The following is a 21297-nucleotide window of genomic DNA, read 5'->3' as shown; positions in this document are numbered from 1 at the left end:
AACTTCTTCACGGAATGTCCGAGCTAGAAACATGACAAGAGGAAAAGGAAAAGATTCCTAAAGCACCATGGAAACATCCAGCGAATAAAAGTATGGAAGAATCCTTCTCGACCCGAATTTAAAGCCTTGACCTCTCGACCAAACCGCATTGACCTCTATGATTCCTTGAGAGGAACCAAACAAAAATTCTCACCACCTTTTCTTACTAGCGTAACTCATGAGATTATAACTCGTAATCGTACAAATCTTTCTCCTATAGTCACTTTCCTCCAACTACTTGCAAGAATCGAAACAATAACAACAAGATGTGTGAATAGCGAGCGAGTGAAACCTACGTATACCAACCTTGCTCATCAAGGAAAAGCGCTCATAAAGCTTCCACTAACGCGCCCATTGATCCTGCCACGATACTCTAAAGATTCCTCGTTCGATCGATCCCTCTAAAGCTTGGTCTTGTGCGAGCACTTGAAATCCTGGACGTTCCGGCTGGCCACGGAGATGGTCACATTGCAAACCGAGGTGGACGTAGCATGGCGCTTGATAACGTTGAGAACGTTAACCCGGCCCGAGACGACGGTCCGGGTGGAGATCGGGATGGAGCCCGAGGCCACGTCCGGCAAGAGATTGGAGTTTCCAACGATTTGCATCGCCTGGATGCTAACATCGGTGGGGAATTTCTCGCGGCCGCGCGCTCCAATCTCCCCTGCTGGGATCCTGGCGTTGCCAACCTCGTCGCCGTGGTACGTGATCACGCTGGTGGAGTTTGTGTACTTGAAGCTCGCCCGGTTTGGATTGTAGACCGACACCCACATCGTGAGGCCGAGCTCCAGCCGCGGGGACAAGAGATTGAGCGAGACGTTGAAGGATTGGAGCTGGACTGAGTCGATCGAGATGACAGGGCTCTTGGGCTTGAAGACGGTGAGCGCCAGGATGAGGAGGAGGATGCCAATCACCACCAGCACCGCCAGAGTGATCCCGCCGCACACCAGGCATTTCCTCCTCCGGCTGTAGCGCTTGCTCCTGCCATCGCTGGGCGGGCTGCTGTCGAGCTTGGAGTGGGGGCCGAATCCATTCCCATTCGTCGCCATTGATCCTAGGATCCTCTCGATCGATGAATGCGCGCTTGCTTTTTCGCCTGCTATTTTCTCGCGAGCTAATGTCTATCTATACGAGGGACGAGCATCGATCGATGGATGGAGAGGAGCAATGCGTTAATCTCTTTTTGTGTTTGATCTTACCTGGGCGGGCGAGAGGGAGGCAGCAGTGGCAGTTTTATAGCGGGCAGCAAAGACGCCATAGCCAGCGGCTGGGCAGAGACTTCACACACTCTCTGTGTTGTACAGAGGAGGGAGGAGAGAGAGTGTGTGTGTCACTTTCCCATTTTCTCTATTTGTCGTCCGGGCGCCACGTCAGCGCCGGATTTGTGCTACTCGCGGACCGCCAGATCATTTCTTTTTTCTCCTCTGGTGGGTGGGATGAAATAAATGATCGCGTTGCGGTTCTTGCGCGTTGGCAAGAATATGCTCTAGAATATTACCGTTTGACCGGGTTGTGGATTAAGGCGATGCGTGATTAGTGTGTAGTATCAGAGTGGCGCAGCGGAAGCGTATTGGGCCCATAACCCAAGGGTCGGAGGATCGAAACCTCTCTCTGATAAATATGCCAGTGAAGGACAAAGGCGGCTTGTACCTCTTTTTGGGAATTTCTTCTTCTCCGGGTAGGGCAAATGATTTTTTCTCCACGGTAGCAACAGGAACGCGGATTGGGAGCGAGGGAGCGGCGAAATCTCCAACTCCAGCGCGGGATTTTTCTCGGCCATTTCGCGCAGGCATGCCTCGGAGCCGGGCCGATGGCGCTGGCGGCTCGTCGATGGAGCTGCATTTCTCGCAGGATTTTGGAATCGAGGTGGAGGACGATGGGGAGGAGCTCGCCGGGAGGGAATTGGCCGTTCCCGGCGGCAGGCACGAGCATCTACTCAAGTCTGGATTGCTGGGGCGCTGCGATGATCCATTTTGCACGACCTGCCCTTCGTATATCGATTATTCGGCCGGCAGCCAGGTAGAGCAAGAAGAATTCTTTAGGCTTGATTTGATTGAGACTTAGCTGTGAAAGAATTCCAGATGAAAAAGAGTCGCAACCTTTTCAGCGAGGCTAAATCGGTAGCGCTCGGGATTGTCAAGTGGAGGCCAGCGATTTATAATCCCCACACCAAAGTCATCCAGAGATGGAATCAAGTGTTTGGAGTATGCTGTCTCATCGCCGTCTTTGTGGATCCTTTGTTCTTCTTTATATTTTCCGCCAAGCAGGTAATTTCTATGCGAAGAAGCAAAAGCTTTATACTCATGCTTGTCTTGTTCATTCTCTAGGGATACTTTTGCATTGTCTTCAACCAGGAGTTAGCCATTGGAGTGACTATTGTGAGGAGCATTTTTGATGGAATTTACTTTATACACATGCTTCTTCAGGTATCTTGTTCTTAGCTTTTTCCTTTGATTTTCTCGATTGATAGAGCACGCTGTTTAATGGATGGCAGTTCAGATTGGCGTACTTTGCGCTTGCTTCTCAAACATCTGGAACTGGTGTTTTGATTGACGATCCCAAAACTATTGCCTTGCATTATTTGCAAAGTTGGTTTATAGTTGATGTGGTTGCAGTGCTTCCACTACCCCAGGTAAGCTGCTGAAGGCAGTAAAATTTGAGCTCGTAATTTATGATTTGATACAGGTGATGCTGTGGACAGTGGTAAGATCTCCCAGAAGAGGTGGTGATGCAAATTATGTGAAGAATCTCCTTCGTTTTGTCGTTCTGCTGCAATACATACCCAGGATGGTCAGGTTTTTGCCGTTGCTGTTTGGTCGCTCTCAGAGTGGCGGCTACATCTTTGAAACTGCTTGGGCCAACTTCACCATCAATCTGTTCATCTACCTGCTTGCGGGTCATGTGGTGGGATCATGCTGGTACTTGTTCGGTCTACAGGTAACTGAGAAACACGGGTTATAGTCTCATAGTACTGATGTTGCCTATAATTTGCAGCGTGTAAATCAGTGCCTGATAAACACTTGTCGAGCTGAAAGGCCAGTCTGCAGAAAAGAATTTCTTGACTGTGGAAATGGGCACAACATTCAGGCACTGCAGCAAGGGGCCCGGCTGGTCTGGACTAATTCCTCAAATGCATCGAGTAAATGTCTGGTGAATGCATCTTTCGCTTATGGCATCTATTCGATCGCAGTTCCTGTCGCCATGGACGACAGTGCAATTCACAAATACGTATACTCGCTATTTTGGGGATTCTTGGTAAGAATGACTGCTATTTTTCTTGTTTCCTCACATTATATCTTTTAGCAAATTAGTACGCTCGCTGGGAACTTGCAGCCTAGCCTTTTTGTTGGTGAAGTGTTTTTCACTTTCGGTGTTATTGGTCTGGGACTACTTTTGTTTGCACTTCTTATTGGAAACATGCAAAATTTTCTCCAGTCCCTTGGACGCAGGTATGCATGTCAGTTTTTGTCGAAAATTACATAACAGATATCTTTGTCAGGCACCTTGAGATGCAGCTACGACGACATGATGTTGAGAGATGGATGAGGCGACGGGAATTACCTGTAGTTTTAAGAAAGTATGTCGTATTGCTGTCCTTATTTTTCCTTCCTAACGCGTACTCACAGGCGCGTGAGACAGGCGGTGAGATTGAAATGGGCATCGACCAGAGGTGTGAATGAGGAGGAACTCTTGGATCGTTTGCCCGAAGATATGCAAAAAGAAATACGTCGCTTTTTGTGCTTCGAGCTCTTGACGAAGGTTTGTGTTCAGCATTTTGGTGTTGTTGCTGAATTAATTCATGTTTACCAGGTTCGGCTGTTTACTGTGATGGATGACAAAGTTCTCGATGCAATTTGTCAAAGACTTCACGAGATGTTGTACATTGAAGGCAGCGAAGTTTTTTTAGCAGATGCTCCAATACATCGCATGATCTTTGTAGTACGTGGTACTCTAGAGAGCGTATGGAAGAATGGCAATACACATACGCTTGTGTCGGGCGACTTTTGTGGGGAGGAGCTACTACATCTGTGCCTCAACGAAGCGTTAAACACCAGTAAGTATTTTACAATTTCATTGACTTTTTGAACTCATGTTTGTCTCTTACAGGAGAAACATCAAATAGCGAGCACAGCAGAAGGGATAGTTCAGCTCCAACAAGGGGTTTGGCTTTCTCTACGAGGACTGTTCGTTGCTCAAGTAGCGTGGAAGCATTCAGCCTAGAGGAGAAGGATTTGCGGTATGTTGTAGCAAACTACATAAGCTATATCCGCAATCCCAGGGTCCTGAGTGCTCTCAAGTAAGTATCTTAACGCAGCATTCCCTTTTACATAGCTGCTTGTGCAGAAGCGAGTCCCACTACTTCAGAAGCAACGCAGCTAGACGGATTCAGGCAGCCTGGAAATCACATATTCGAAGACAGAGCCGAAATCCGTTACGGTCATAGTTGAGGCTTACAGGTTCTGTTTCATCGCGGAACGAATGGATCTATAGTAATGCCTGGTCCTGAAAGCTAGGAATACACTTATCAGGCAACCGAAGACGCAGACGGCAGCCATGATGAGGAGACTGTTTCGGAAGCACTGAGGTCCATAGCACAGTAGATCATGCGACGACGACGAGGATGTTCCGTTTTGCGGCTGTTTTGCGGCCTCGACGTCGTAGAGGTGGCCGGCAGTCTTGACGGAGAGGAGATAAGTTCCCAGAGGACTGGCCAGGATCCCGACGTTGTACAAAGTTCCGAAGTATTTGAGGCCAAAGATCTCGGAGATGATAGCGAACATGACCGGCATTTGAGCTCCAAAGCACATCCCGACGAGAATGGAGCCGATGTAGAAAGCTCCAGGCCAGGCGAAGGCCAGGTAGAGGTGGCCGACCGCGAGAATTCCCAGAACGAGAGCCAGGAAGACCGGCCTCGGAGCTCCGTGTTTCTGGAGGAAGATCTCTGACACAAATCCAAAGCCCACTCTGCCAAAGAAGTTCCAGATGCTGACGAGCGAGACAAAGGTGGCGATGTTACTCTGCGAGTAGCCGAGAGAGGATCCCATCTGGCCCAAGTTGTCGACCACCATGAGGCCGGATCCCAGGCCTGCGGTGGTGGCAAAGAAGACGATCCACAGATCTAAGCTCACCAGCGCTTGCAGAACGGTGTGGTCCTCTCCCCTCGGCGGCATTTGCCTGATCTCGTCCGCCAACTTTCGAAGACACTGCTTGGCTGAGGAAGAGCAACTTACTCGAAGACGGGGCGTGCCTGTTACTGATGGAGGATCGATCACCTCCTGTCTCCGCACGGACTCTTCGTCATCGGCTTCGTGGTGCTGCTGGTTTTGGATGGGAGCGGTATGATCTTCCACCACCTTGCTCTTGGGAGAGGAGTTGAGCTGCTCGTGATCACTCGGGTGTTGATCGTCAGAAGCTGGAACCGGGGCAGGACTTGAGTTGCGGCCACTCTTCCTCACGGACTCCACGGCAACGACGATCGGAAGCGCCAGAATGAGGATCATGACTGCCATGAACGCCTGGTTCGCGCTGGCGGAGACGTCCACTAGATGCTGGACAACGATGACGATCATGAGGAAGATCGCTAACAGGATCGCCATTGCAAGGAAGACGTAGAAGTTCCTCATCTCCAGTCGCTTCTCCTCCGCATCACCATCACCGGAAGAAATGGGAGCAGTGGAATGCGGAAGAGGCCGGATGACAAACATGAAGAGCAGGAAGACGAAGGTGGGGAACCAGGCAACGACGAGCATGAACGAGGCGGGGTCGCTGCCACTGTAGAGGGTCCGATAGATCTGCGTGAGCATCGCGCCGGAGAGGCCGACGAATCCTTTGAGCAGGCCGATGACGATGCCGCGGCTCCGGGGGAAGTTCTTGACGCAGCTGACGATGACGGCGGTGCTGGCAAAGGCCCCGGAGCTGGCCCCGACCCAGAGATAGAGGCAGAGGTGCCACACCCGAGGGGGGTGAGGGAGGTGGGAGGTGATGGAGGCCCAGGCCATCATGTAGCCGAAGACGTTGAAGATGGCGGCGAGGAGGAGGACGAGCCAGGAGCCCGAGACGTCGTAGAGGATGCCGGCCAGGATGCCGATGTTGGCGCCCAGGTCCTTGAAGAAGCCGATGGTGCTCACGGTTTGCTGGTCGTAGTTGAGGGCCGTCTTGAGGCGCTGCGAGTAGATCCCGAAGCTGTAGAGCGCGCCGGCGCACGACATGACGAAGAAGGAGGCGACGAGCGTGAACCATTTGTCGGAGAAGATGCGCTTCCACCATCGCCGCCGCCCCCTGGTACTGCTGGTGCTGCTACTCATCGCCATTCTCTTCCCTTTCGCTTTGATCCTGGAGGCTCGCAGTGGATCGAGAGATCTGGCCTGGATAAGTCGGGGACACTGGAGGGAAGACGCTGACGGTCAAGAAGGAAAAGAAGTTGTGTTCGCTGCCATTCCTCGTCTTCTTTGTATGACTTTCGTGATTCTTCTTTTGTTATTTTTTTCTTTGTTTTCCCTTTCTGTAGTTGTTCCAATCCACCTCGGCTTTGCGTCAGTATAAATTCCAAAGGGCAGCCGGGATGATGAAACCGACATCGAGGACTTGGCTTTCACTTGGACTATCCGTGAGAATTAGAATAACCAAATGAGGTGATTTAAATATGTAATGGTTTCGTGGTCTAGTGGTGATGACACTGGACTCTGAATCCAGTAACCCGAGTTCAAATCTCGGCGAAACCTCTTAACTTATTGTATCGTTCTGCAAATCTCTACATTTGGATAATTATCTTCTCGGCTAATATATTTGCCAACTTTGTTATCAATACCTTGTTAGAACCTTTTCATTGAGAATATACGCGAAACTCGGGTTACTGCAGTGGCATAACCACTAGAATTACATATTTTAATGATTACGTGATACTCATACCAATTTGCACCTCCTCCACGCGCTTCCTCATCTTTTGGATTTGCTTCTCTCGTATTCTATATAAACGCATGTGTAGAGTTGAAAGAGATCATAGAACTCCATCGATAAAAAAATACTTGTAAGTGGAACACGAGCCTTGGCGTCCATAGAAAGCGTCGTAGCCATTGCAGCATTTAGAGTTCTTTCACTTGGTAAGTGATTATTTTTTAGGCGCTTGCGATGAACATCTTCCATCGCTTGACAGAAGATATCCACAGAACCAGAAGAGAAAACTCCCAATGTGGCTGCTACGATGGCACAACAAGAGGCGTTGCGTAAGCCTTGGGAGGATCATACCCATTACTCTTCTCCTCCGCCTCTTCTTCTTCCTCTTCTTCTTCTTCGCTTTCTTCCGGGAATGGCTCTTGCTCCATGGAAATCTCGCTGTGTTGTCCGTCTTCCTCTTTCTCTCCGGCACCAAGTCGGCCACGCACCGCCTTGTCAAGCTCCAAGCACAGCTTCACTGGATTGTACTCGATCTCTCCGGAGCTCAATCCCAAGAACCTGCTATCGCTCTCCACCGGATCCTCCACACGTCCGCCAGCCAGGGTGAAAAACTCCACCGTCCTGTTGCTGTGGCCCTTGCAAAGATCGCCCATGTCGTGCAGGAACTCGCAAACCGGCAGAAGTGGCTCTTTGCTGGACGCTCGGTACCCGTGCCTGCGAAGAATAGCTTCCAGACTGTAGCCTGTGAAATCCGTGAACCAGCCTTCCAGCAGCTCGCTCCAAACGCCACCGGGATTCTTCACCAGCGCCCAGTAGAGAACCTGCCTTAATCCTGCTCTTGTCACCCACACGATCCTCGAGTTTCTCGGGCTGTCGATGAGCCACACGCGATCGTTGCTCATCCGCAGCAGGCCCGGCGTTCTAGAGGCGAAGCTCTTCACCTGAGTTGCGTTGAGAGATCGTCCGCTTCTTTCCTTGTAGACTGAGACGAGATCTGGTAACAGCAAACCGCTTTCGGCGTGAGCTGGGGATCCGAGAATGAGTCGAAGCTGCTGCTCCAGAGCTTCACCGCTAGTCTCCATTTCCCCGTCACCATTATCGTCGTCATTTTCCACTTCCACCACTGGAGGGTACAAGGCCGCAAGTTGCACCACCTTAGGACTGGCGGCGCTCTCCTCTCCTTCCAAGCAAAGCTTTGCAATCTCGTCATCGGCTTGGCTGCACTCTGGAAGTTCCACCACAGGGAAGCTGGAATCTCTGAGCTTGAGAACGAGAGTCCCGTCCTCCCGAGAGCCAAATCTAATGAAGTCCATCATGTCGTCGACCACAAAACAAAACTGATGCAGCTCCAGCTCTTCTCCATACGCTTCCAAAATCTGAGACTGCTGGAGGTGGCTTACCACCTGTGCCGGCTCCAGACCATCAGGATAGCATTTCAGCAACGTTGAGAAGACGGCCAAACGGAGCCCGGAGCTCAAAGTCTTTAGCAGCCGGCTGTTCTTCTCTGACGGACGTAGAAAAACCTTGCGTGTCTCTTCTTGCACGAGCGCGATATCCGTCCAAGCACCAAGCAACTCCTCGATGTGGCTGAATCCCAGAACTCTACAGTCGAGATTTTCTGTGTACAGCTCTGCGAAGGTCTTTTGCAACCTGTTTATCTCCAAGCCCCGACTATGGAGTGCCAGCAAAACGATCATCTTGAACCTTGCTTGCAAAATGTCGTTTATCTCAGCGACAGCTTCATTGACATGCGAATCGCCATTCTCCTTGCCTAAACATTTCAAAGCTAAGTTGGCAGAACACACAAAGAGCTGAAACTTACTCGAGTGATGCAACCGGGGAACGCCGACTAAAATCCCGTCGGTAAGCGTGGGATCTTCAGCCTCGCTCGACAGAAAGACTCTTGATCCTCCTGGAGTAGAAAGCTGCCTGAAGCTGGCAATGTCTGCCATGTCTCGCACCATGCACTCTACGTTGGGAGTGTCATATGTGAGCTCGCTCAGAACAACGGAAAGAGGCCGGGCCAGCAACTTGGAGCATTCCTCGTCGAGAATGCCAGCGCTCACCCCTTTGGGATACTGCCTCAGTACGTGGAACACAATCCTCCTCAGCCCCGACCTTATACCAGCAACAATCCTCGTGTTCTTGGGCGATTCCACCAACAGAACTTGGCCGTGCTCGTCCAGAGCCTGTCGCTGGATTACGTGCGGCATCGACTTGCACAGGAGATCAGCAGAGCTGAATCCAGTCTTCTCCAGCAAACTCTTCCCAAAACGAAGCTTGTAAAAGTGTGGAAACGTAGAGACCTTGCGACCCGAGTTCTCGAATCCGGGGATAAGAGCCACCACCCTGACTTGGTACTGAACTTTAGCACGGAACTCTGGAGTCTCTTCCAAGAAGCTCTGCACCTCGTCCTGCTCGTCTTCTTCCTCGTCCCACGAAGACTGGGACGTGCATTCTGATTTTTCAGCCTCTTCTTCGTCCCACCCATTGTCGCACTTGATTCCAACAGACTGGTGATCCTCCTCCTCCCCGTGGCTGCTGCTCCACTCGTCGGAGTCGTAGCTCTCGCCAGCCTTGACGCTCTCCATCGCATCCAGACACAACAGCTTCTCCAAGAGGGGCGGATTCTAGCCTGGCTGCAAAACAACAACAACGTTGCTCCAAAGTTCGTCCAGCAGAAAAGAAAAATCTGAGCCTCAGTCTTACCAGCCACGGATCGAGACAGCAGCAGCAGCTCAAATCCAACAGCTCCAAAAATCCATCGTGGGTCGCAAATCCAGCAAAGACCCAAGTCAGAGAGACGCTCCAGTGGATTAAATGAGCCGCCCCACTCTCCCGATTTCTCGCTCACTTCCCCCACCTACAACACAGCAACATCACATTCCTTCGCACCAATCGCGAGACAAATGAAAACCATTACCTGAGCCCAGAGCCTAGCTGTTCCTCAGTAGAAAAAAGATCTTTTAAAGAGAAAAAAGTGTCCTTCCTTCTTATCCTCGTGGGGCTCTACCGCAGGACGAATCTCGCATCGATCGATCGAAACTGTTGCTGCGTTGCCAAAAGAAAATGTCCGCACATTAATACAACACAGAGAGCAGAAAAAAAAAGGTAAAAGGAACAGTACTGACATTGTGGAGTACGGCGGTCACGCGAATATGCCACCACTCGAGCACGCGAATATACCGCGCGCTAGGTTTACATTCCCTCGTTCGTCAGATCGAGACGCCCTTCCTGAGAACCTGCTCGATCTTCTCGGCCTTGGCGTACTGGATCTCGGTGATCGTTGGAGCCGGAGGGAATGCCGTGATTTCCACCACCAGATGCGGCGTCGGGAGCTGGTCCAGGAGAGCCCTCACATTGTGGCAGCACACGGACTCGGCGTGCGCATTCTCCCGGCGGATCTGGCATCCCTAGCGAAGAACACAGCGCGATTCAGCGATATTTCGATCGAAATCGATCAAAATATCGAGCGGGAGAACGAAAGAACGATGGCAGTACCTTGTGGGAGCTCGCATCGCGGAAGGAATCGTCGCTGGAGAGCAGGGAGGAGATGGCCGTGAGGAGCTTCCGGCCCTGCGAGACGGTGGGGACGCGGTAGCGCCGGACGAGAGTGCCCTTGGTGCTGGCGTGCCACTTCGTCCGGAATCTCACTTGCTCGTTCCTCTCGTTCTTCCGCTTCCCTGGCACCGGAGGAAGAACCCTAAAATCTCCCAAGAGAGGGAAATCAAAGAAATGTATACCTGAAGTTCCAAAAAGAACGCGCTGGAGCCACGCTTCCCATCCATTCTCCTCGTCTGTGACAATCAGTCGATCAGGGTATTTCTCGATCGAGCTGCCGCAATGCCGCATTGATCTTACCGGAGGCTGCCCGTCCCGCAAGCCCGAGCTGCAAGAACGCGTAGAAGACAAGCGTTCTGCCAATGCACAGCACTGGCTCCGCCACGACCACGCCCGCCATAGCCACAACCCTAGCCGACGAAGAAGCTCCATTCCTCCTCGCAATCCCGCCGATCATCACTCGCCTCGCAGCGGCGCCGCCAGCGCTAGCTCCTCCATGCTTGAAATCCCGGCTTCCATCCACCACCGCGAGCGCGCACGATCGAAGAGAGCCCATCGCATCGTCCTGTAGGTAATCAACGTCTCCACTATAAAACACTTTATAAACAATCATCCAAATCGCTCTTTCCTCTTTCTCTCGATCGGTGGCACTCCCGATCGATCACGCGAAAACGCTACCTAGATTCGTGGATCATCGTCACAGCTCCACTTCCACGGCACTCTCCTCCTCTACCGTGATCCCTCCACCAAGCATCGCAGTGGCTTGCTCCTTGAGAAACCACGCAGCGTTGCCAATGTCATAGAGCATCAATCCAACTCTCCCGCCGATCCAATTCCCCAGATGGCTGCCAATGAGATAGCCGATCCGCCCGAGCTTCCTCTCCCCCTCGATCCCTCCCATCCACGCCCCACACATCGTCCCAGCGCCGCGCATCGTCGCCTCGATCGGCCCTCCGCCGTAGTAGATCGCCTCGAAGAAATCCCACGCCGCCGCTATGACCGGCCCCGTGATCCTCCTCGCCTTGCGCGAGGAAATCTTCGCGGCCTTCTTCCCGGCCACCGCCGCCGCCCTGGACGCCTCCTGGATCGACAGGCCCTCGTGGAGTGCGTCCTCGAGGGCGATCTCGTAGGCCTTGTGCCGGGATTTCTCCACGATCCCGGAGCGGATGTTGTACGTGTAGAGCTTGACGCCCTCCTTGATCGAGCACGCCAGCGTGCCGCTGCCTAGATCGAAGCAGTCCATCCAGGAGAACTTCCCGGATTGCGACGATCGCTCCTCACCGACAATCTGCCGGGATTTCTCGGCTGTAGAAGAAAAAAAACGACCAATCAGTCGTCCGCCTAAGAAATTCGTGCAATGTGAGATGGGGATTACCAAGGAACGTGAGAACGATGAAGGCCGTGATGAGCGTCACGACCCGCCCTCTCGTCTTCGCGAGATCCATCGCCTAGCTCACTCGCAAGAACCCTAATTCTCAATGCTTGCGTGGGAAGACACGTCAGATCTTCTTATTACTTTTTCGCGCATTTTACTTTGACTTTTAGGGCACCACCTTTAGGTTTTCCGAGATTTAGGGCTAGGGCTTTACGGCGGCTGTGGTTGTGCGTGTAGCGATGGCGCCTGCGACGAAGAAGGGCGCGGCGGGAGCGACATCCAAGGGGAAGAAGAAGGCGACCTTCACGATCGACTGCGGCAAGCCCGTGGAGGACAAGATCATGGAGATCGCCTCTTTCGAGAAGTTCCTCCAGGACCGGATCAAGGTAGGGGGCAAGACGGGTGTCCTGGGCGATACTGTGACCATCACCAGGGAGCGCAACAAGATCAGCGTCACATCCGAGAATGCATTCTCCAAGAGGTTATCAAATTCTCTCTTTTTCTCTGCTACGAAGAAGATCTCAATGGGTTTTGTGCCAGGTACTTGAAGTACTTGACCAAGAAATACCTCAAGAAGCACAACGTGAGGGATTGGCTGCGAGTGATCGCGTCCAACACTGACCGCAGCGTCTACGAGCTCCGATACTTCAACATCGCCGAGAACGCGGCCGACGAGGAGGACTGATTCATCGATGCAAGGAAGAAGAATTCACCCCTTTTGTTTTTGTGTATTGCAAGCGTTCTAAACGGAAGTTTTACCTCTTAAGTTCCTCCTAGCTCTTCGCAAGAAAGAACGAAAAAGTTTCTCAGCAGTTTGAAGTTCCTCCTAACTCGCAAGAACAAAAAGGTATCTTTTTGTCTCGTCAAAAAAAATTCAGCGAGATCGGCTTAACCATTCTCGGCCTTGTCGTAAGCACTCGACTTGTGCTTGGGAGTGAAGACGAATCCCTCTGGAGCGGGACCAAGGAGCATCTCGCTAATGCGGACCTGCGAAAGAAAGAAAAGAGATCGATCAAAGCAAATATGATTTTTGCGAAGAAAAGAGATCAAGTATGAGCTTTGCGTACCCAGTCTGCAGCACTGTCCGATGCCATGAGCGTCTCGAGATCGTTTCGACCAACGTAGCGCGGAGGTCGCCAGTTTAGCCTTTGTGGGATAACTTCCAGGAGTCCCACCGGTATGTATCTGTGTAAGTAGCTCAGCCACTCCAAAAGAAACTTTCGAGTCGTTTCCACGCCTGAAGAACGCGTTTAACTTCGCTGTAGCTGATGAAACCAAGAACACATACCTTTGGAGTCAGAGCCCCAGTGTTCCAATCCAAATTGCGTATAATCACGCAACAGATCGAGCCTTTCGTTGGAACTGATATCCCAGTGCCTTTGTTCCTTAATCTCCGTCAAAAGCCACGGCTGCAATGCAAAAAAAATTCGAAATTCGAAGACGCTTACTTGATCAGTTTGCGTACCTTGATCAGCGCTCCTCTCGCAAGCATACACGACGAGAGGTTTAAGTCGGGTAACATGTGCTCGTTCCAGTCGCTATACGAGAAAATGTCGCCATTGCCGAGAACTTGCAAGTCATCAGGGGCACGCTTTGCACAGTCGTAGATATACACCCAGTCCGCGAGCTTGCTGTAACGCTGCTGTCGAGTTCTCCCGTGAACCGTGACTGCCGAGACCCCCCAGTTGCTCAACTCAGAGATCATCGAGTGAGCACAATTCTTTCCCTCGAAATAGCCTGTACGCATCTGCAAGAATGGAAAGCGATCAACGCTCAAAGGCGGAAAGACAAACCGAAAAAAAGATTACCTTGAGTGTCAAAGGCTTTTCCACGATCGACGCAGTAGCTCTCACAATCTGCTCCAGCCTGGTCGGCTTTGTGAGAAGGCAGGACCCAGCTCCTTTCTTGACGACGATATCTATGGGACAGCCAAGGTTTATGTCGATGAAGTCAACAGTGCATTCTCTTTCGATCAGCTCGACCGTCTTCGTCAGAGAATCAGCATAAGAGCCACAAATCTGGACGCCAAAACAGTCTTCAACAGGGTGGCGCCTCAAAAGAGCCCACTCGGATGCGTGGCCCTGAACAACTTAGCTTTAGCAAGTTCAAGACACATCAAAATTACCTGAAGAAGGTTTGTACACATCGCCATCTCTCCACAGGTAACGTCGGCCCCGAGCTTCTTACACAGCCTCCGAAACGGAAGATTCCCGACTGTCGTCAGAGGCGCAAGATAAAGCTTGCCTTTCAAGTCGATTTTCTTCTTCTCCCTGCTGTTTAGCTTGCAGTCATCTCCTTGTTCTTTAGCATCATCCACAGGATCCACAAGCTTTGGTTTCTTCAAAGGCGGAACTGCGTCATCCGATACGTCATTGTTCTCGTCATGCGTTTCAGCTCCACCATTTTCTCCTTCCGTTGTAGCACCCTTCTTAGGTCCATAAACCTTGTTCTGTTCAGAAAGAAGAAAAACTTTGAGCGCGGCAGATAGAAAACGAAGAAACTCACTTTGAGACCCATCGCTTGTAGCTGGCCATCAGCTTTAGGAAAGCTCTCAAGTTTCTTCCAGAGTGACTTCTGAAAATCCTTTCGAAGAACATTGATCTCGCCAGCGCCCGATGTTTCCTCGTCTCCATCCATAGCACCCTCGGGGTTTTCCTTCGGCAGATCTTGTTTTGTGTGAGTTCCGTAGAATCGACACCTTACTCCATAAGGACAAGGCACATTCAAGTTCACTGACGGGCAAACTCCAGGAAGATCTTCCGGTTTCTAAACAAAAATCTAAGACATGAGAAACAAAGAAACGAATCACAATTGACGTACCTGTGCCAAGTAGCCTTCCAAGTCGTGGCTAAACCTACAGTTCTCCCCAAATGGACAGGCATTTGGATCACCAGCTCTAACCACGGCATTGCACACCTCGAGCTTTCTAGCCTGGATAGAGCACAGACACAACACAATGGCGATCAGAGATACGAGGAACACGAAGACATCGCACCTGCTTTCGCTCTTTTCTTATCTTCCGCTTGGACTTCTTCTCGCTGGAAATCTTGGCGGCGTCCTTGTCCGAAATGGTAGAACGCACCTGTGCCGAGACCAGAAATTCCTTCTTCACAGGCGCCACGCCCTTGGCAATCAATCCCTCAGCTCCATTCGCAGAATTCTCCTCGACAATCTCCGCCTCGACACGATCCTCCACTGCCGCCATGGCGATGGCGAGCGAGAGATTATTTTAGGGTTCTTCAAAACTAGGGTTCTTGGCTCCAAATGGCGTGGCTGGGTCTCATTGCCACTGGATGGCTCCAATCTCTCAATGGCTCCTCCTATCTCTTCGGATCCTACTCCCAGGCGCTCAAACTCGCGCTCGCGCTCGATCAAAAGAGCCTCGACACGCTCGCATTCTTCAATACCCTGGGAAGCTCCAGTGGAATCGGCCCGGCGCTTCTCTACGATCGCATTCCTCCGCCGGCGATCGTCGGCCTGGGAATTGCTCACAGCAGCTGCGGCTACTTCCTCATCTGGCTCGCGATCAAGAATCCCTCTCTCTTCTCCCTCTGGCACCTTTCCCTCTTCCAATTGCTCGTCGGATTCGCGCAGACGTACATCCAGACGGCCGCGCTCGTGAGCGGCGTGAGGATCTTCCCCGGCGCGCGAGGGTTCGTTCTTGGCTACCTCAAGGGCCTCGTCGGATTGAGCGCCTCGATCTTGGTCCAGTTCTTCCTTCTCGTCTGCCATGGCCGCGAAGAATGCATGCCTCTGATGCTCGCGTGGCTGCTGCCACTCCTCTCCGCGCTCCCAATCCTCGCCATCTCTCGCAAAATCCCTGCCCCTTTCCAGGCCCCATCCTCGATTTCTTGGAAGTCAATGCTTCTCGCGGCGAGCTTGATCTTCCTCGCAGCCTTCTTGCTCGCGGCCGTGATCGTCGAGAGTGTCATCACGCTCGACCGGATCCAGATCGTGCTCGTCAATCTTGGAATGTGTCTCATACTCCTCTCACCGATCTACGTGCTCGTCAAGCCCGATCGAAAGAACGAGGAGCGCGAATCCAAAATCGAGGGTTTGCTGCCAAGAATTCTAGAATCCAGCGAAGAATCCTCCGTGATCCAAGAGCAAGGATTCGCGATCCACGGGCAGATTGGGGGCGAATTCACGACGCTCGAGGCGATTGCAACGCTGGATTTCTGGCTGCTCTTCCTGGGAGTTCTTCTCGGCACCGGCTCCACGAGCGTGGTGACCAGCAATCTCTCGCAATTCGGCCACTCCCTCGGCTACTCCTCGCGAACGATCACCATTTGCGTCTCCCTCTTCTCGATCGGCAGCTGCGTTGGAAGGCTCGGCTCGGGCATTCTCTCGGAGCACGCTCTTAGGGTTTATGCCACGCCAAGGCCAGTGTTCTTGATCCTCACAGCCGCGATCCAGGTAGCAAGCTTGCTCCTGGGCAGCATTGCCGTCCACGGCGCTCTCTTCTTCGTGGCGATCCTCTCGGGCATCGCGGATGGCGCGTTCTGGTGCCTCGCCATCGCCACCGCCTCGGATCTCTTCGGCCTCGCGAGCTTCAGCTCCATTCTCAACATCATCACCTTCGCGTGCCCGATCGGCGCGCTCCTCCTCTCGGTGCTGCTGGTGGGATCGATCTACGATGCCCAGAACGAGCAGGGATTGCTGTGCGTGGGATCGCGGTGCTTCGGATCATCGTTCCTGGCCGTGGCGATTTGCTGCGCCATTGCTGGTGTGGGATTCGCGGCCCTCGCAAGGAGGAACAAGGGATTCTACCACGGGATCCACGCCTGTTCGTCTTCTTCCTCGCGAGCATTGTAGCAGCGATCGTGACAGATGAGCTGATCGATAGGAGTTATTTGCGATGGAATACGGGCTCCGGGATCTCAGGAACAGCCGATGGATCGCGCTGGCGGCCAGCTGCTGGATCATGGCGTTGAATTCCTCGATCTACACTTTCAGCGGCTACTCCCAGGCGATGAAGATCGCCATGGCACTGGATCAAAAGACCCTGACGGCGATCGTCACGTTCTCGGGCGTCGGCAGCGCGCTCGGGATCATCCCAGGACTTCTCTACGCCCTAGTCCCGCCATGGCTGCTGCTCGCCGCCGGAGCTGCCGGCCAGAGCGTGGCGCTCCTCATGATCTGGCTCACCATCACGCACCGGATTCATGGCGCCGCGGTGTGGCAGCTCTGTCTCTACGAGCTCCTGATTGGGATCTCCCAGGCGTCGGTCCAGACGCCGGTGGTGCTGGCGAGCGCCAGGAATTTCTGCCGCGACACGGGCGTGGTGCTGGGATTGGTCAAGGGCTACCATGTGTTGGGCGGATCGATCTTCCTCCAGGCGTTCTACGCGATTAGTGGCGGCGGTGGTAGCGGCGATGGGCTCCCGTTGATGCTCTCGTGGATGATCCCTCTCATGCTTCCATTGGCTCTCGCGGCGAGGCCCATCTCTCGTACGGCGAGGTCTCCGCCGGCGTCGTACGGTGTCATGTACGGCATGTCCGGAAGCCTGGCGGCTCTAGCAGCGTGGCTCCTGGTCGTGAGTGTTCTTGAGGTGTTCATGAGATTCACTCGTGCTACACAGGTGATGGTCTGCTCGATCATCGTGCTCTTGCTGCTGCTACTGGCTGTGATCGCGTTGGTGGCGGGATTCCAAGACAAAGATTGGAATGCAACTTTGCTGGATCGTGAGGAACAGCTGACATCGCGAAGGGGAGTGCTAGATCGCGAGGTAGCAGGATCTGCGAGGGAGGCCCTGCTAGATCACGACGAGAAGGAACCAACTGGAAGAACAGAGGCTCTGCTAGAAACAGGGGCGACCAAAGATCACGAGACAGGAAGACCATCACCACCACCTAGACTTGGCGATGATCACACGCTTGCCCAGGTCGCCACCAGCATGGATTTCTGGCTACTGTTCGTTGCGCTGGTGTTTGGATTCGGCGCCGCTAATGCAGTCTCCACCAATCTCACCCAGCTCGCGATCTCGCTCGGCTACTCGCAGAAGATAGGCCCCGTTTTCGTGTCTCTCTTCTGCGTGAGTAGCTGCTTCGCAAGGATCGCCGCCGGCCTGGCCGCGGACTACTGCCTGGAGCGATTTGGCACTCCCAAATCCACGTTTCTGGCGCTGGGGATGGCCTCCAACTCGATCGGCACGGCGCTGGCGGCGGTCCCGGTCCCTGGAGCGACGATCTTCGCGGCGGTGCTGGGAGCGGCGAGCGATGGAGTGAACTGGGGGCTCACCGCCGCCATAGCCTGCGAGATGTTTGGAGAGAGGAGGCTGGGCGTGGTGTTCAACGCTCTCTTCGTGGGGAATCCAGTCGGCCATTATCTTCTCTCGTCCAGGGTGGTGGGTTACTTCTATGATCGCGAGGCTGGCCGGGAATTGGTGTGCCATGGGGGTCATTGCTTTCGAGGAGGATTCGCGGCTCTCAGCGCCGCCAGCGCCATTGGAGCTTGCTTGTGTTGGATCGTCGCCACGAGAACGAAGAGGAGGCACTGGCAGTGAAAGAGAGAAAAATCCTTTGTAAAATCCTATCTTGTATGATCCAACGCTTGATCGCTTGTTCGTCACTGGAAGCTTTCGTGGAACGCCACTCGCAGCTCCGCGGGAGTGCTGTGCCGCGAGAGATCTCGTTAGAGGAAAAGAGATCCATCGATCAATCGCTAGCAGCGGCGTTAGAACCCGCGATCGCGACGCCAAGTTCAAATGCATGGGAAGTGTGGCCGTGTGGATGTCGCCACCTCGTGGAACATCATGATCGGTGCCTGCGTCGAGAACGAACATAGCGACGATGCGCTCAGATTTCTCCAGCGTTCCAAGTCCAGAGAGAATTCCAAGACGAGATGCTCACCTCGGGCATCTTATCGAAGAACTCTTTGGCGGCAGCAAGATTCCCAGAGTGGACGAACATCGCCAGGATCGCATTACGTGATCCAGGCATATTCCCAGTCTGGGCATATCCAAGAAAATGCAGAGACAATGGCTGAAAGGATAAGCCAAACATTCTTAAGATTCAGGTTTCATCAAACGACAACTCTATCTCCATACATTTCTTGGTACGACTTGCTCTCGTACTCTCGGCTTTCAAGCACTTGTGGCTCCTCCCAAGCATTTAATGCCTCGATCAATGCATCCTTCTTGAGGGAGGAATAGCCTTTAAGACCCCAAGACTTCGCCAAATCCTTGAGTTCCCGAACCGTCATTTTATGGAGGTCATACTGCTCCTGGTACTCAAGGTCGATCAATTTATCCACGGAGCCCGCAACTGGATGTGCTAACTGAAGCAACTCGTAGGTTTCGATCAAAATCTTGACTTGGATAATTCCTGTAACACACTCAAAAGTAAGTGTGACGCTTAAAACGAACGATTTACAACCTTTTACGGCTTTGTTGCAAACATGCCGATGCTTGTCCCGGTAGCTCTGGTACCCGAAACGTTCGAAGTTGCCTCGAGCTAAGTAGAACGCCAAGATATACTCCCTAAAATGAATCAATGAGTGATTGAAGAGTTGCCTGTAGAAAACAATACGTACCGCTGCCGGGGATCCATGAGGTCCTTGTTGTACTCGTTGTTCCATGCGTCCAGAGCAGCCACACCTTCCTCCACGGCCTCCCGTGGCACCGGGTGCTCGCTGGCAACTGTGGCTTGGCCAAGAACCCGAGGGGGGATTGCAAAATCGAAAGCAGCGTTGCTTTTATTTATTGGCCTCCACACAAAGTCTTTAGCATTGCGACCTGCAGCAAATGGGAAGGAATGCGAATATTGTAAGCAGAAAATCTCACACCTTACCTGCAGCCAGGAGCGCAGTTTTCAAGTCACCGTTGTAATACCTTAGCCTCAGACCGCCAGTGCCTGTGCCTTCATGGATTGTCTCTCCTTCGCAAGATTGACAGTTCCACAATTTAGGAACAGGTAGTGGACAACGAGCACACTCCTGATGGTACCATTTTCGGCATTGTCTACAAACAATCAACCGACGATTTGCTCCTTCTTCCACGACGCGCGCTTGGCACCGACTACAGTGCTTGTTATCAATCTGCAAAACACTTGTGATGAAAGGGAGGGAAACATAAAACCAGTCCACTCACCAAGGTGACGGCAGCGAAATTGCTGTCTAGCACTAGCCGGACAACTTCCTGCTCAAAGACATATCCCCGTAGAGCACCAAGCTCGGGATCAGTGGACTGTACAAGTGTCCTAAAGTCTTCCTGTTTCGTTCTGACGAGCGTTTCTGTGAAGAGATACTTAATCTTGGAGGATGCAAAATCCAGCAAGTATCTGGCACCCTTGACAAGAGGCCGCTTGAAGTGAAGCAGCAACCACGATATGTCGTCAGACGTCGCCCCGGAAAGGATAGCCCGATAGACTTTTGGCAAGTCCGTATTGCAGAGACTGGTCTGAACATTCCTCTCACAGGCTTGGTCATCCAGATCGCCAACCGCTGCGTCACGAAGTAGACGAGGAATCCCACCGTACCAGTCGTAGTACAAGTCAGCTGCTTTGATGCGTGCATCCAACCGATCTGCCTCATCCAGAAGAGCCACCCGTGGAGACCACTCTTCCGAATACGTCTTCCACCGGCGGTCACTCGGCTCGCTCGTCTTCAGCAGTCTATCAGCTTCTTCCCGCATTTCCTTGCTCTCAAGCTCCCACAGGCCTAGCAACGCCTCAAACTCGTCCTTATCCCAGGGGTGAACGAAGAACTTGCTTTTGACCCCTATTGGCTTCGCGCTCTTGATGTTTCTACGACCCGGGGATGCTGCTACCAATATCCTTTTGCCCAGAGGGTCTCCACTCTCAATTTTCTGGTCGATGAGGTGAACCACACATCGCTGCAATCGACTCAAGGGGTACTCCGTCTTCTCATGGATGGATACCTGGCCTTCGGACGTGAATTCCCAGATAAATTCCGCGGACTGGTAGACGACGACAAAGCTGGTGTTCTCAATGGTCATCTCAATTCCGAACCGGATGAGGAAGTACCAGAGGAATGCCGACTTTCCAACGCCAGGATTCCCGTGGAGGCGTCCTAACCAATCCATAGACACTGCAGCTTCTATGGCCGAGTAGAGATTATCGAAATCCTTGCGCACGTACAGCCTTGCAATGCCTCGAGGTCCTCTCAGGGTTCCATATTCCGCAGGCACACTCCCATCTATGACCTTGCCGGCGGAGGAGACATGCGACTGGTGATCCATGTTGCCTATCACGCGATCACTGGTAAGCGCCCGGGATTTGTGGACGGAGCGTGCGTACAGCATAGGAAAGATAAGAAGCCTGTTTTTTATCCAGCTGCACCCGTGCGCTCTTTTTTGTCCTCAAGCGTCAGTTTTTCACCCTCCACGGTTTTCACCGAGAAGCGGTCGCCGGTGGAAACGCCCACCGTTTTATCGCTACGCGTTACCATAACCTTATCGCCCGGCGCCA

The 21297-nt window shown here is 52.6% G+C and overlaps 11 protein-coding genes and 2 non-coding genes across 16 annotated transcripts; 6 read left to right on the top strand and 7 right to left on the bottom strand.

Annotated features, from left to right (window-relative positions):
* Nucleotides 1-197: 197 nt before the first annotated feature.
* On the bottom strand, nucleotides 198-1347 carry LOC9650273 (NDR1/HIN1-like protein 2). The gene has a single exon (XM_002968124.3). The coding sequence runs from the start codon at nucleotides 1086-1088 to the stop codon at nucleotides 441-443; it is 648 nt and encodes a 215-aa protein (XP_002968170.2). The 5' UTR covers nucleotides 1089-1347; the 3' UTR covers nucleotides 198-440.
* LOC9631314 (probable cyclic nucleotide-gated ion channel 20, chloroplastic) lies at nucleotides 1190-4499 on the top strand. Its single transcript, XM_024673365.1, has 13 exons — nucleotides 1190-1466; nucleotides 1577-2058; nucleotides 2121-2306; nucleotides 2367-2465; nucleotides 2534-2671; nucleotides 2725-2976; nucleotides 3034-3294; nucleotides 3343-3488; nucleotides 3539-3616; nucleotides 3666-3798; nucleotides 3850-4093; nucleotides 4147-4336; nucleotides 4384-4499. Exons 1-13 carry the CDS (start codon nucleotides 1190-1192, stop codon nucleotides 4481-4483), a joined length of 2586 nt encoding a protein of 861 aa, XP_024529133.1. The 3' UTR covers nucleotides 4484-4499.
* On the top strand, nucleotides 1585-1656 carry TRNAM-CAU. Its single transcript has one exon. It is a non-coding gene; the product is annotated as a tRNA-Met (tRNA).
* On the bottom strand, nucleotides 4449-6656 carry LOC112345766. Its single transcript, XM_024673113.1, has one exon. It carries the CDS (start codon nucleotides 6348-6350, stop codon nucleotides 4491-4493), a length of 1860 nt encoding a protein of 619 aa, XP_024528881.1. The 5' UTR covers nucleotides 6351-6656; the 3' UTR covers nucleotides 4449-4490.
* A 33-nt stretch (nucleotides 6657-6689) lies between these two features.
* On the top strand, nucleotides 6690-6761 carry TRNAQ-CUG. The gene has a single exon. It is a non-coding gene; the product is annotated as a tRNA-Gln (tRNA).
* A 128-nt stretch (nucleotides 6762-6889) lies between these two features.
* Nucleotides 6890-10122, bottom strand: LOC9631313. Of its 3 annotated transcripts, XM_002968123.2 has the most exons (5): nucleotides 10065-10122; nucleotides 9857-9984; nucleotides 9643-9796; nucleotides 8756-9572; nucleotides 6890-8704 (listed from the first exon to the last, which is right to left on the bottom strand). In XM_002968123.2, exons 4-5 carry the CDS (start codon nucleotides 9522-9524, stop codon nucleotides 7236-7238), a joined length of 2238 nt encoding a protein of 745 aa, XP_002968169.1. In that variant the 5' UTR covers nucleotides 9525-9572; nucleotides 9643-9796; nucleotides 9857-9984; nucleotides 10065-10122; the 3' UTR covers nucleotides 6890-7235. The 3 variants fall into 3 exon arrangements, with proteins under 3 accessions (XP_002968169.1, XP_024528879.1, XP_024528880.1); XM_024673111.1 differs by having other exon boundaries at nucleotides 6890-9572; XM_024673112.1 differs by having other exon boundaries at nucleotides 6890-9572; nucleotides 9857-9978; nucleotides 10065-10100.
* On the bottom strand, nucleotides 10039-11191 carry LOC112345767. Of its 2 annotated transcripts, XM_024673118.1 has the most exons (4): nucleotides 10795-11191; nucleotides 10677-10730; nucleotides 10435-10616; nucleotides 10039-10346 (listed from the first exon to the last, which is right to left on the bottom strand). In XM_024673118.1, the coding sequence occupies exons 1-4, from the start codon at nucleotides 11105-11107 to the stop codon at nucleotides 10149-10151; spliced, it is 747 nt and encodes a 248-aa protein (XP_024528886.1). In that variant the 5' UTR covers nucleotides 11108-11191; the 3' UTR covers nucleotides 10039-10148. The 2 variants fall into 2 exon arrangements, with proteins under 2 accessions (XP_024528886.1, XP_024528885.1); XM_024673117.1 differs by having other exon boundaries at nucleotides 10435-10730.
* On the bottom strand, nucleotides 11063-11965 carry LOC9650272. Its single transcript, XM_002968122.2, has 2 exons — nucleotides 11870-11965; nucleotides 11063-11799 (listed from the first exon to the last, which is right to left on the bottom strand). Exons 1-2 carry the CDS (start codon nucleotides 11937-11939, stop codon nucleotides 11192-11194), a joined length of 678 nt encoding a protein of 225 aa, XP_002968168.2. The 5' UTR covers nucleotides 11940-11965; the 3' UTR covers nucleotides 11063-11191.
* Nucleotides 11966-12049: 84 nt separating this feature from the next.
* On the top strand, nucleotides 12050-12645 carry LOC9631312 (60S ribosomal protein L22-3). Its single transcript, XM_002968434.2, has 2 exons — nucleotides 12050-12350; nucleotides 12410-12645. Exons 1-2 carry the CDS (start codon nucleotides 12109-12111, stop codon nucleotides 12552-12554), a joined length of 387 nt encoding a protein of 128 aa, XP_002968480.1. The 5' UTR covers nucleotides 12050-12108; the 3' UTR covers nucleotides 12555-12645.
* LOC9650271 (tRNA-dihydrouridine(47) synthase [NAD(P)(+)]-like) lies at nucleotides 12563-15103 on the bottom strand. The gene is made up of 9 exons (XM_024673114.1): nucleotides 14865-15103; nucleotides 14690-14800; nucleotides 14375-14635; nucleotides 13995-14318; nucleotides 13678-13950; nucleotides 13335-13616; nucleotides 13158-13278; nucleotides 12937-13106; nucleotides 12563-12856 (listed from the first exon to the last, which is right to left on the bottom strand). The coding sequence occupies exons 1-9, from the start codon at nucleotides 15072-15074 to the stop codon at nucleotides 12758-12760; spliced, it is 1851 nt and encodes a 616-aa protein (XP_024528882.1). The 5' UTR covers nucleotides 15075-15103; the 3' UTR covers nucleotides 12563-12757.
* A 3-nt stretch (nucleotides 15104-15106) lies between these two features.
* LOC9650135 (protein NUCLEAR FUSION DEFECTIVE 4) lies at nucleotides 15107-16705 on the top strand. Its single transcript, XM_002968433.2, has one exon. It carries the CDS (start codon nucleotides 15134-15136, stop codon nucleotides 16682-16684), a length of 1551 nt encoding a protein of 516 aa, XP_002968479.1. The 5' UTR covers nucleotides 15107-15133; the 3' UTR covers nucleotides 16685-16705.
* A 22-nt stretch (nucleotides 16706-16727) lies between these two features.
* Nucleotides 16728-18374, top strand: LOC9631311 (protein NUCLEAR FUSION DEFECTIVE 4). The gene has a single exon (XM_024673364.1). The coding sequence runs from the start codon at nucleotides 16728-16730 to the stop codon at nucleotides 18372-18374; it is 1647 nt and encodes a 548-aa protein (XP_024529132.1).
* Nucleotides 18375-18844: 470 nt separating this feature from the next.
* Nucleotides 18845-21277, bottom strand: LOC9650134. The gene is made up of 6 exons (XM_024673363.1): nucleotides 21169-21277; nucleotides 19959-21073; nucleotides 19660-19906; nucleotides 19403-19604; nucleotides 19246-19349; nucleotides 18845-19194 (listed from the first exon to the last, which is right to left on the bottom strand). The coding sequence occupies exons 1-6, from the start codon at nucleotides 21275-21277 to the stop codon at nucleotides 18893-18895; spliced, it is 2079 nt and encodes a 692-aa protein (XP_024529131.1). The 3' UTR covers nucleotides 18845-18892.
* Between the last annotated feature and the right edge of the window lie 20 nt (nucleotides 21278-21297).

This window comes from Selaginella moellendorffii, unplaced genomic scaffold (genome assembly GCF_000143415.4).
Source record: "Selaginella moellendorffii unplaced genomic scaffold, v1.0 SELMOscaffold_10, whole genome shotgun sequence".
NCBI classification, from domain to species: domain Eukaryota; kingdom Viridiplantae; phylum Streptophyta; class Lycopodiopsida; order Selaginellales; family Selaginellaceae; genus Selaginella; species Selaginella moellendorffii.
This window is presented reverse-complemented; position numbering and strand designations above follow the sequence as displayed.

Bases quoted from the DNA above. Each gene is read 5' to 3' on its own strand.
- LOC9631313 (XM_024673111.1), bottom strand. From the start codon at position 9,524: ATGGAGAGCGTCAAGGCTGGCGAGAGCTACGACTCCGACGAGTGGAGC.
- LOC9650273 (XM_002968124.3), bottom strand. From the start codon at position 1,088: ATGGCGACGAATGGGAATGGATTCGGCCCCCACTCCAAGCTCGACAGC.
- LOC9631314 (XM_024673365.1), top strand. From the start codon at position 1,190: ATGGATGGAGAGGAGCAATGCGTTAATCTCTTTTTGTGTTTGATCTTA. The intron at 3,295-3,342 runs GTAAGAATGACT...TATATCTTTTAG, and splicing joins CGCTATTTTGGGGATTCTTG to CAAATTAGTACGCTCGCTGG. The intron at 3,489-3,538 runs GTATGCATGTCA...TATCTTTGTCAG, and splicing joins CTCCAGTCCCTTGGACGCAG to GCACCTTGAGATGCAGCTAC.
- LOC9650271 (XM_024673114.1), bottom strand. From the start codon at position 15,074: ATGGCGGCAGTGGAGGATCGTGTCGAGGCGGAGATTGTCGAGGAGAAT. The intron at 14,319-14,374 runs GTGAGTTTCTTC...CTTTCTGAACAG, and splicing joins TACAAGCGATGGGTCTCAAA to AACAAGGTTTATGGACCTAA. The intron at 13,951-13,994 runs GTAATTTTGATG...TAAGTTGTTCAG, and splicing joins TGTGTACAAACCTTCTTCAG to GGCCACGCATCCGAGTGGGC.
- LOC9631312 (XM_002968434.2), top strand. From the start codon at position 12,109: ATGGCGCCTGCGACGAAGAAGGGCGCGGCGGGAGCGACATCCAAGGGG. The intron at 12,351-12,409 runs GTTATCAAATTC...GTTTTGTGCCAG, and splicing joins GAGAATGCATTCTCCAAGAG to GTACTTGAAGTACTTGACCA.
- LOC9650272 (XM_002968122.2), bottom strand. From the start codon at position 11,939: ATGGATCTCGCGAAGACGAGAGGGCGGGTCGTGACGCTCATCACGGCC. The intron at 11,800-11,869 runs GTAATCCCCATC...TTTCTTCTACAG, and splicing joins CATCGTTCTCACGTTCCTTG to CCGAGAAATCCCGGCAGATT.
- LOC9631311 (XM_024673364.1), top strand. From the start codon at position 16,728: ATGGAATACGGGCTCCGGGATCTCAGGAACAGCCGATGGATCGCGCTG.
- LOC112345767 (XM_024673117.1), bottom strand. From the start codon at position 11,107: ATGATTGTTTATAAAGTGTTTTATAGTGGAGACGTTGATTACCTACAG. The intron at 10,731-10,794 runs GTAAGATCAATG...TGATTGTCACAG, and splicing joins TGCGGGACGGGCAGCCTCCG to ACGAGGAGAATGGATGGGAA. The intron at 10,347-10,434 runs GTACTGCCATCG...GTTCTTCGCTAG, and splicing joins GCGATGCGAGCTCCCACAAG to GGATGCCAGATCCGCCGGGA.
- LOC9650135 (XM_002968433.2), top strand. From the start codon at position 15,134: ATGGCGTGGCTGGGTCTCATTGCCACTGGATGGCTCCAATCTCTCAAT.
- LOC9650134 (XM_024673363.1), bottom strand. From the start codon at position 21,277: ATGGTAACGCGTAGCGATAAAACGGTGGGCGTTTCCACCGGCGACCGC. The intron at 19,907-19,958 runs GTGAGTGGACTG...AGTGTTTTGCAG, and splicing joins ATTTCGCTGCCGTCACCTTG to ATTGATAACAAGCACTGTAG. The intron at 19,605-19,659 runs GTAAGGTGTGAG...CATTTGCTGCAG, and splicing joins AACTGCGCTCCTGGCTGCAG to GTCGCAATGCTAAAGACTTT.
- LOC112345766 (XM_024673113.1), bottom strand. From the start codon at position 6,350: ATGGCGATGAGTAGCAGCACCAGCAGTACCAGGGGGCGGCGGCGATGG.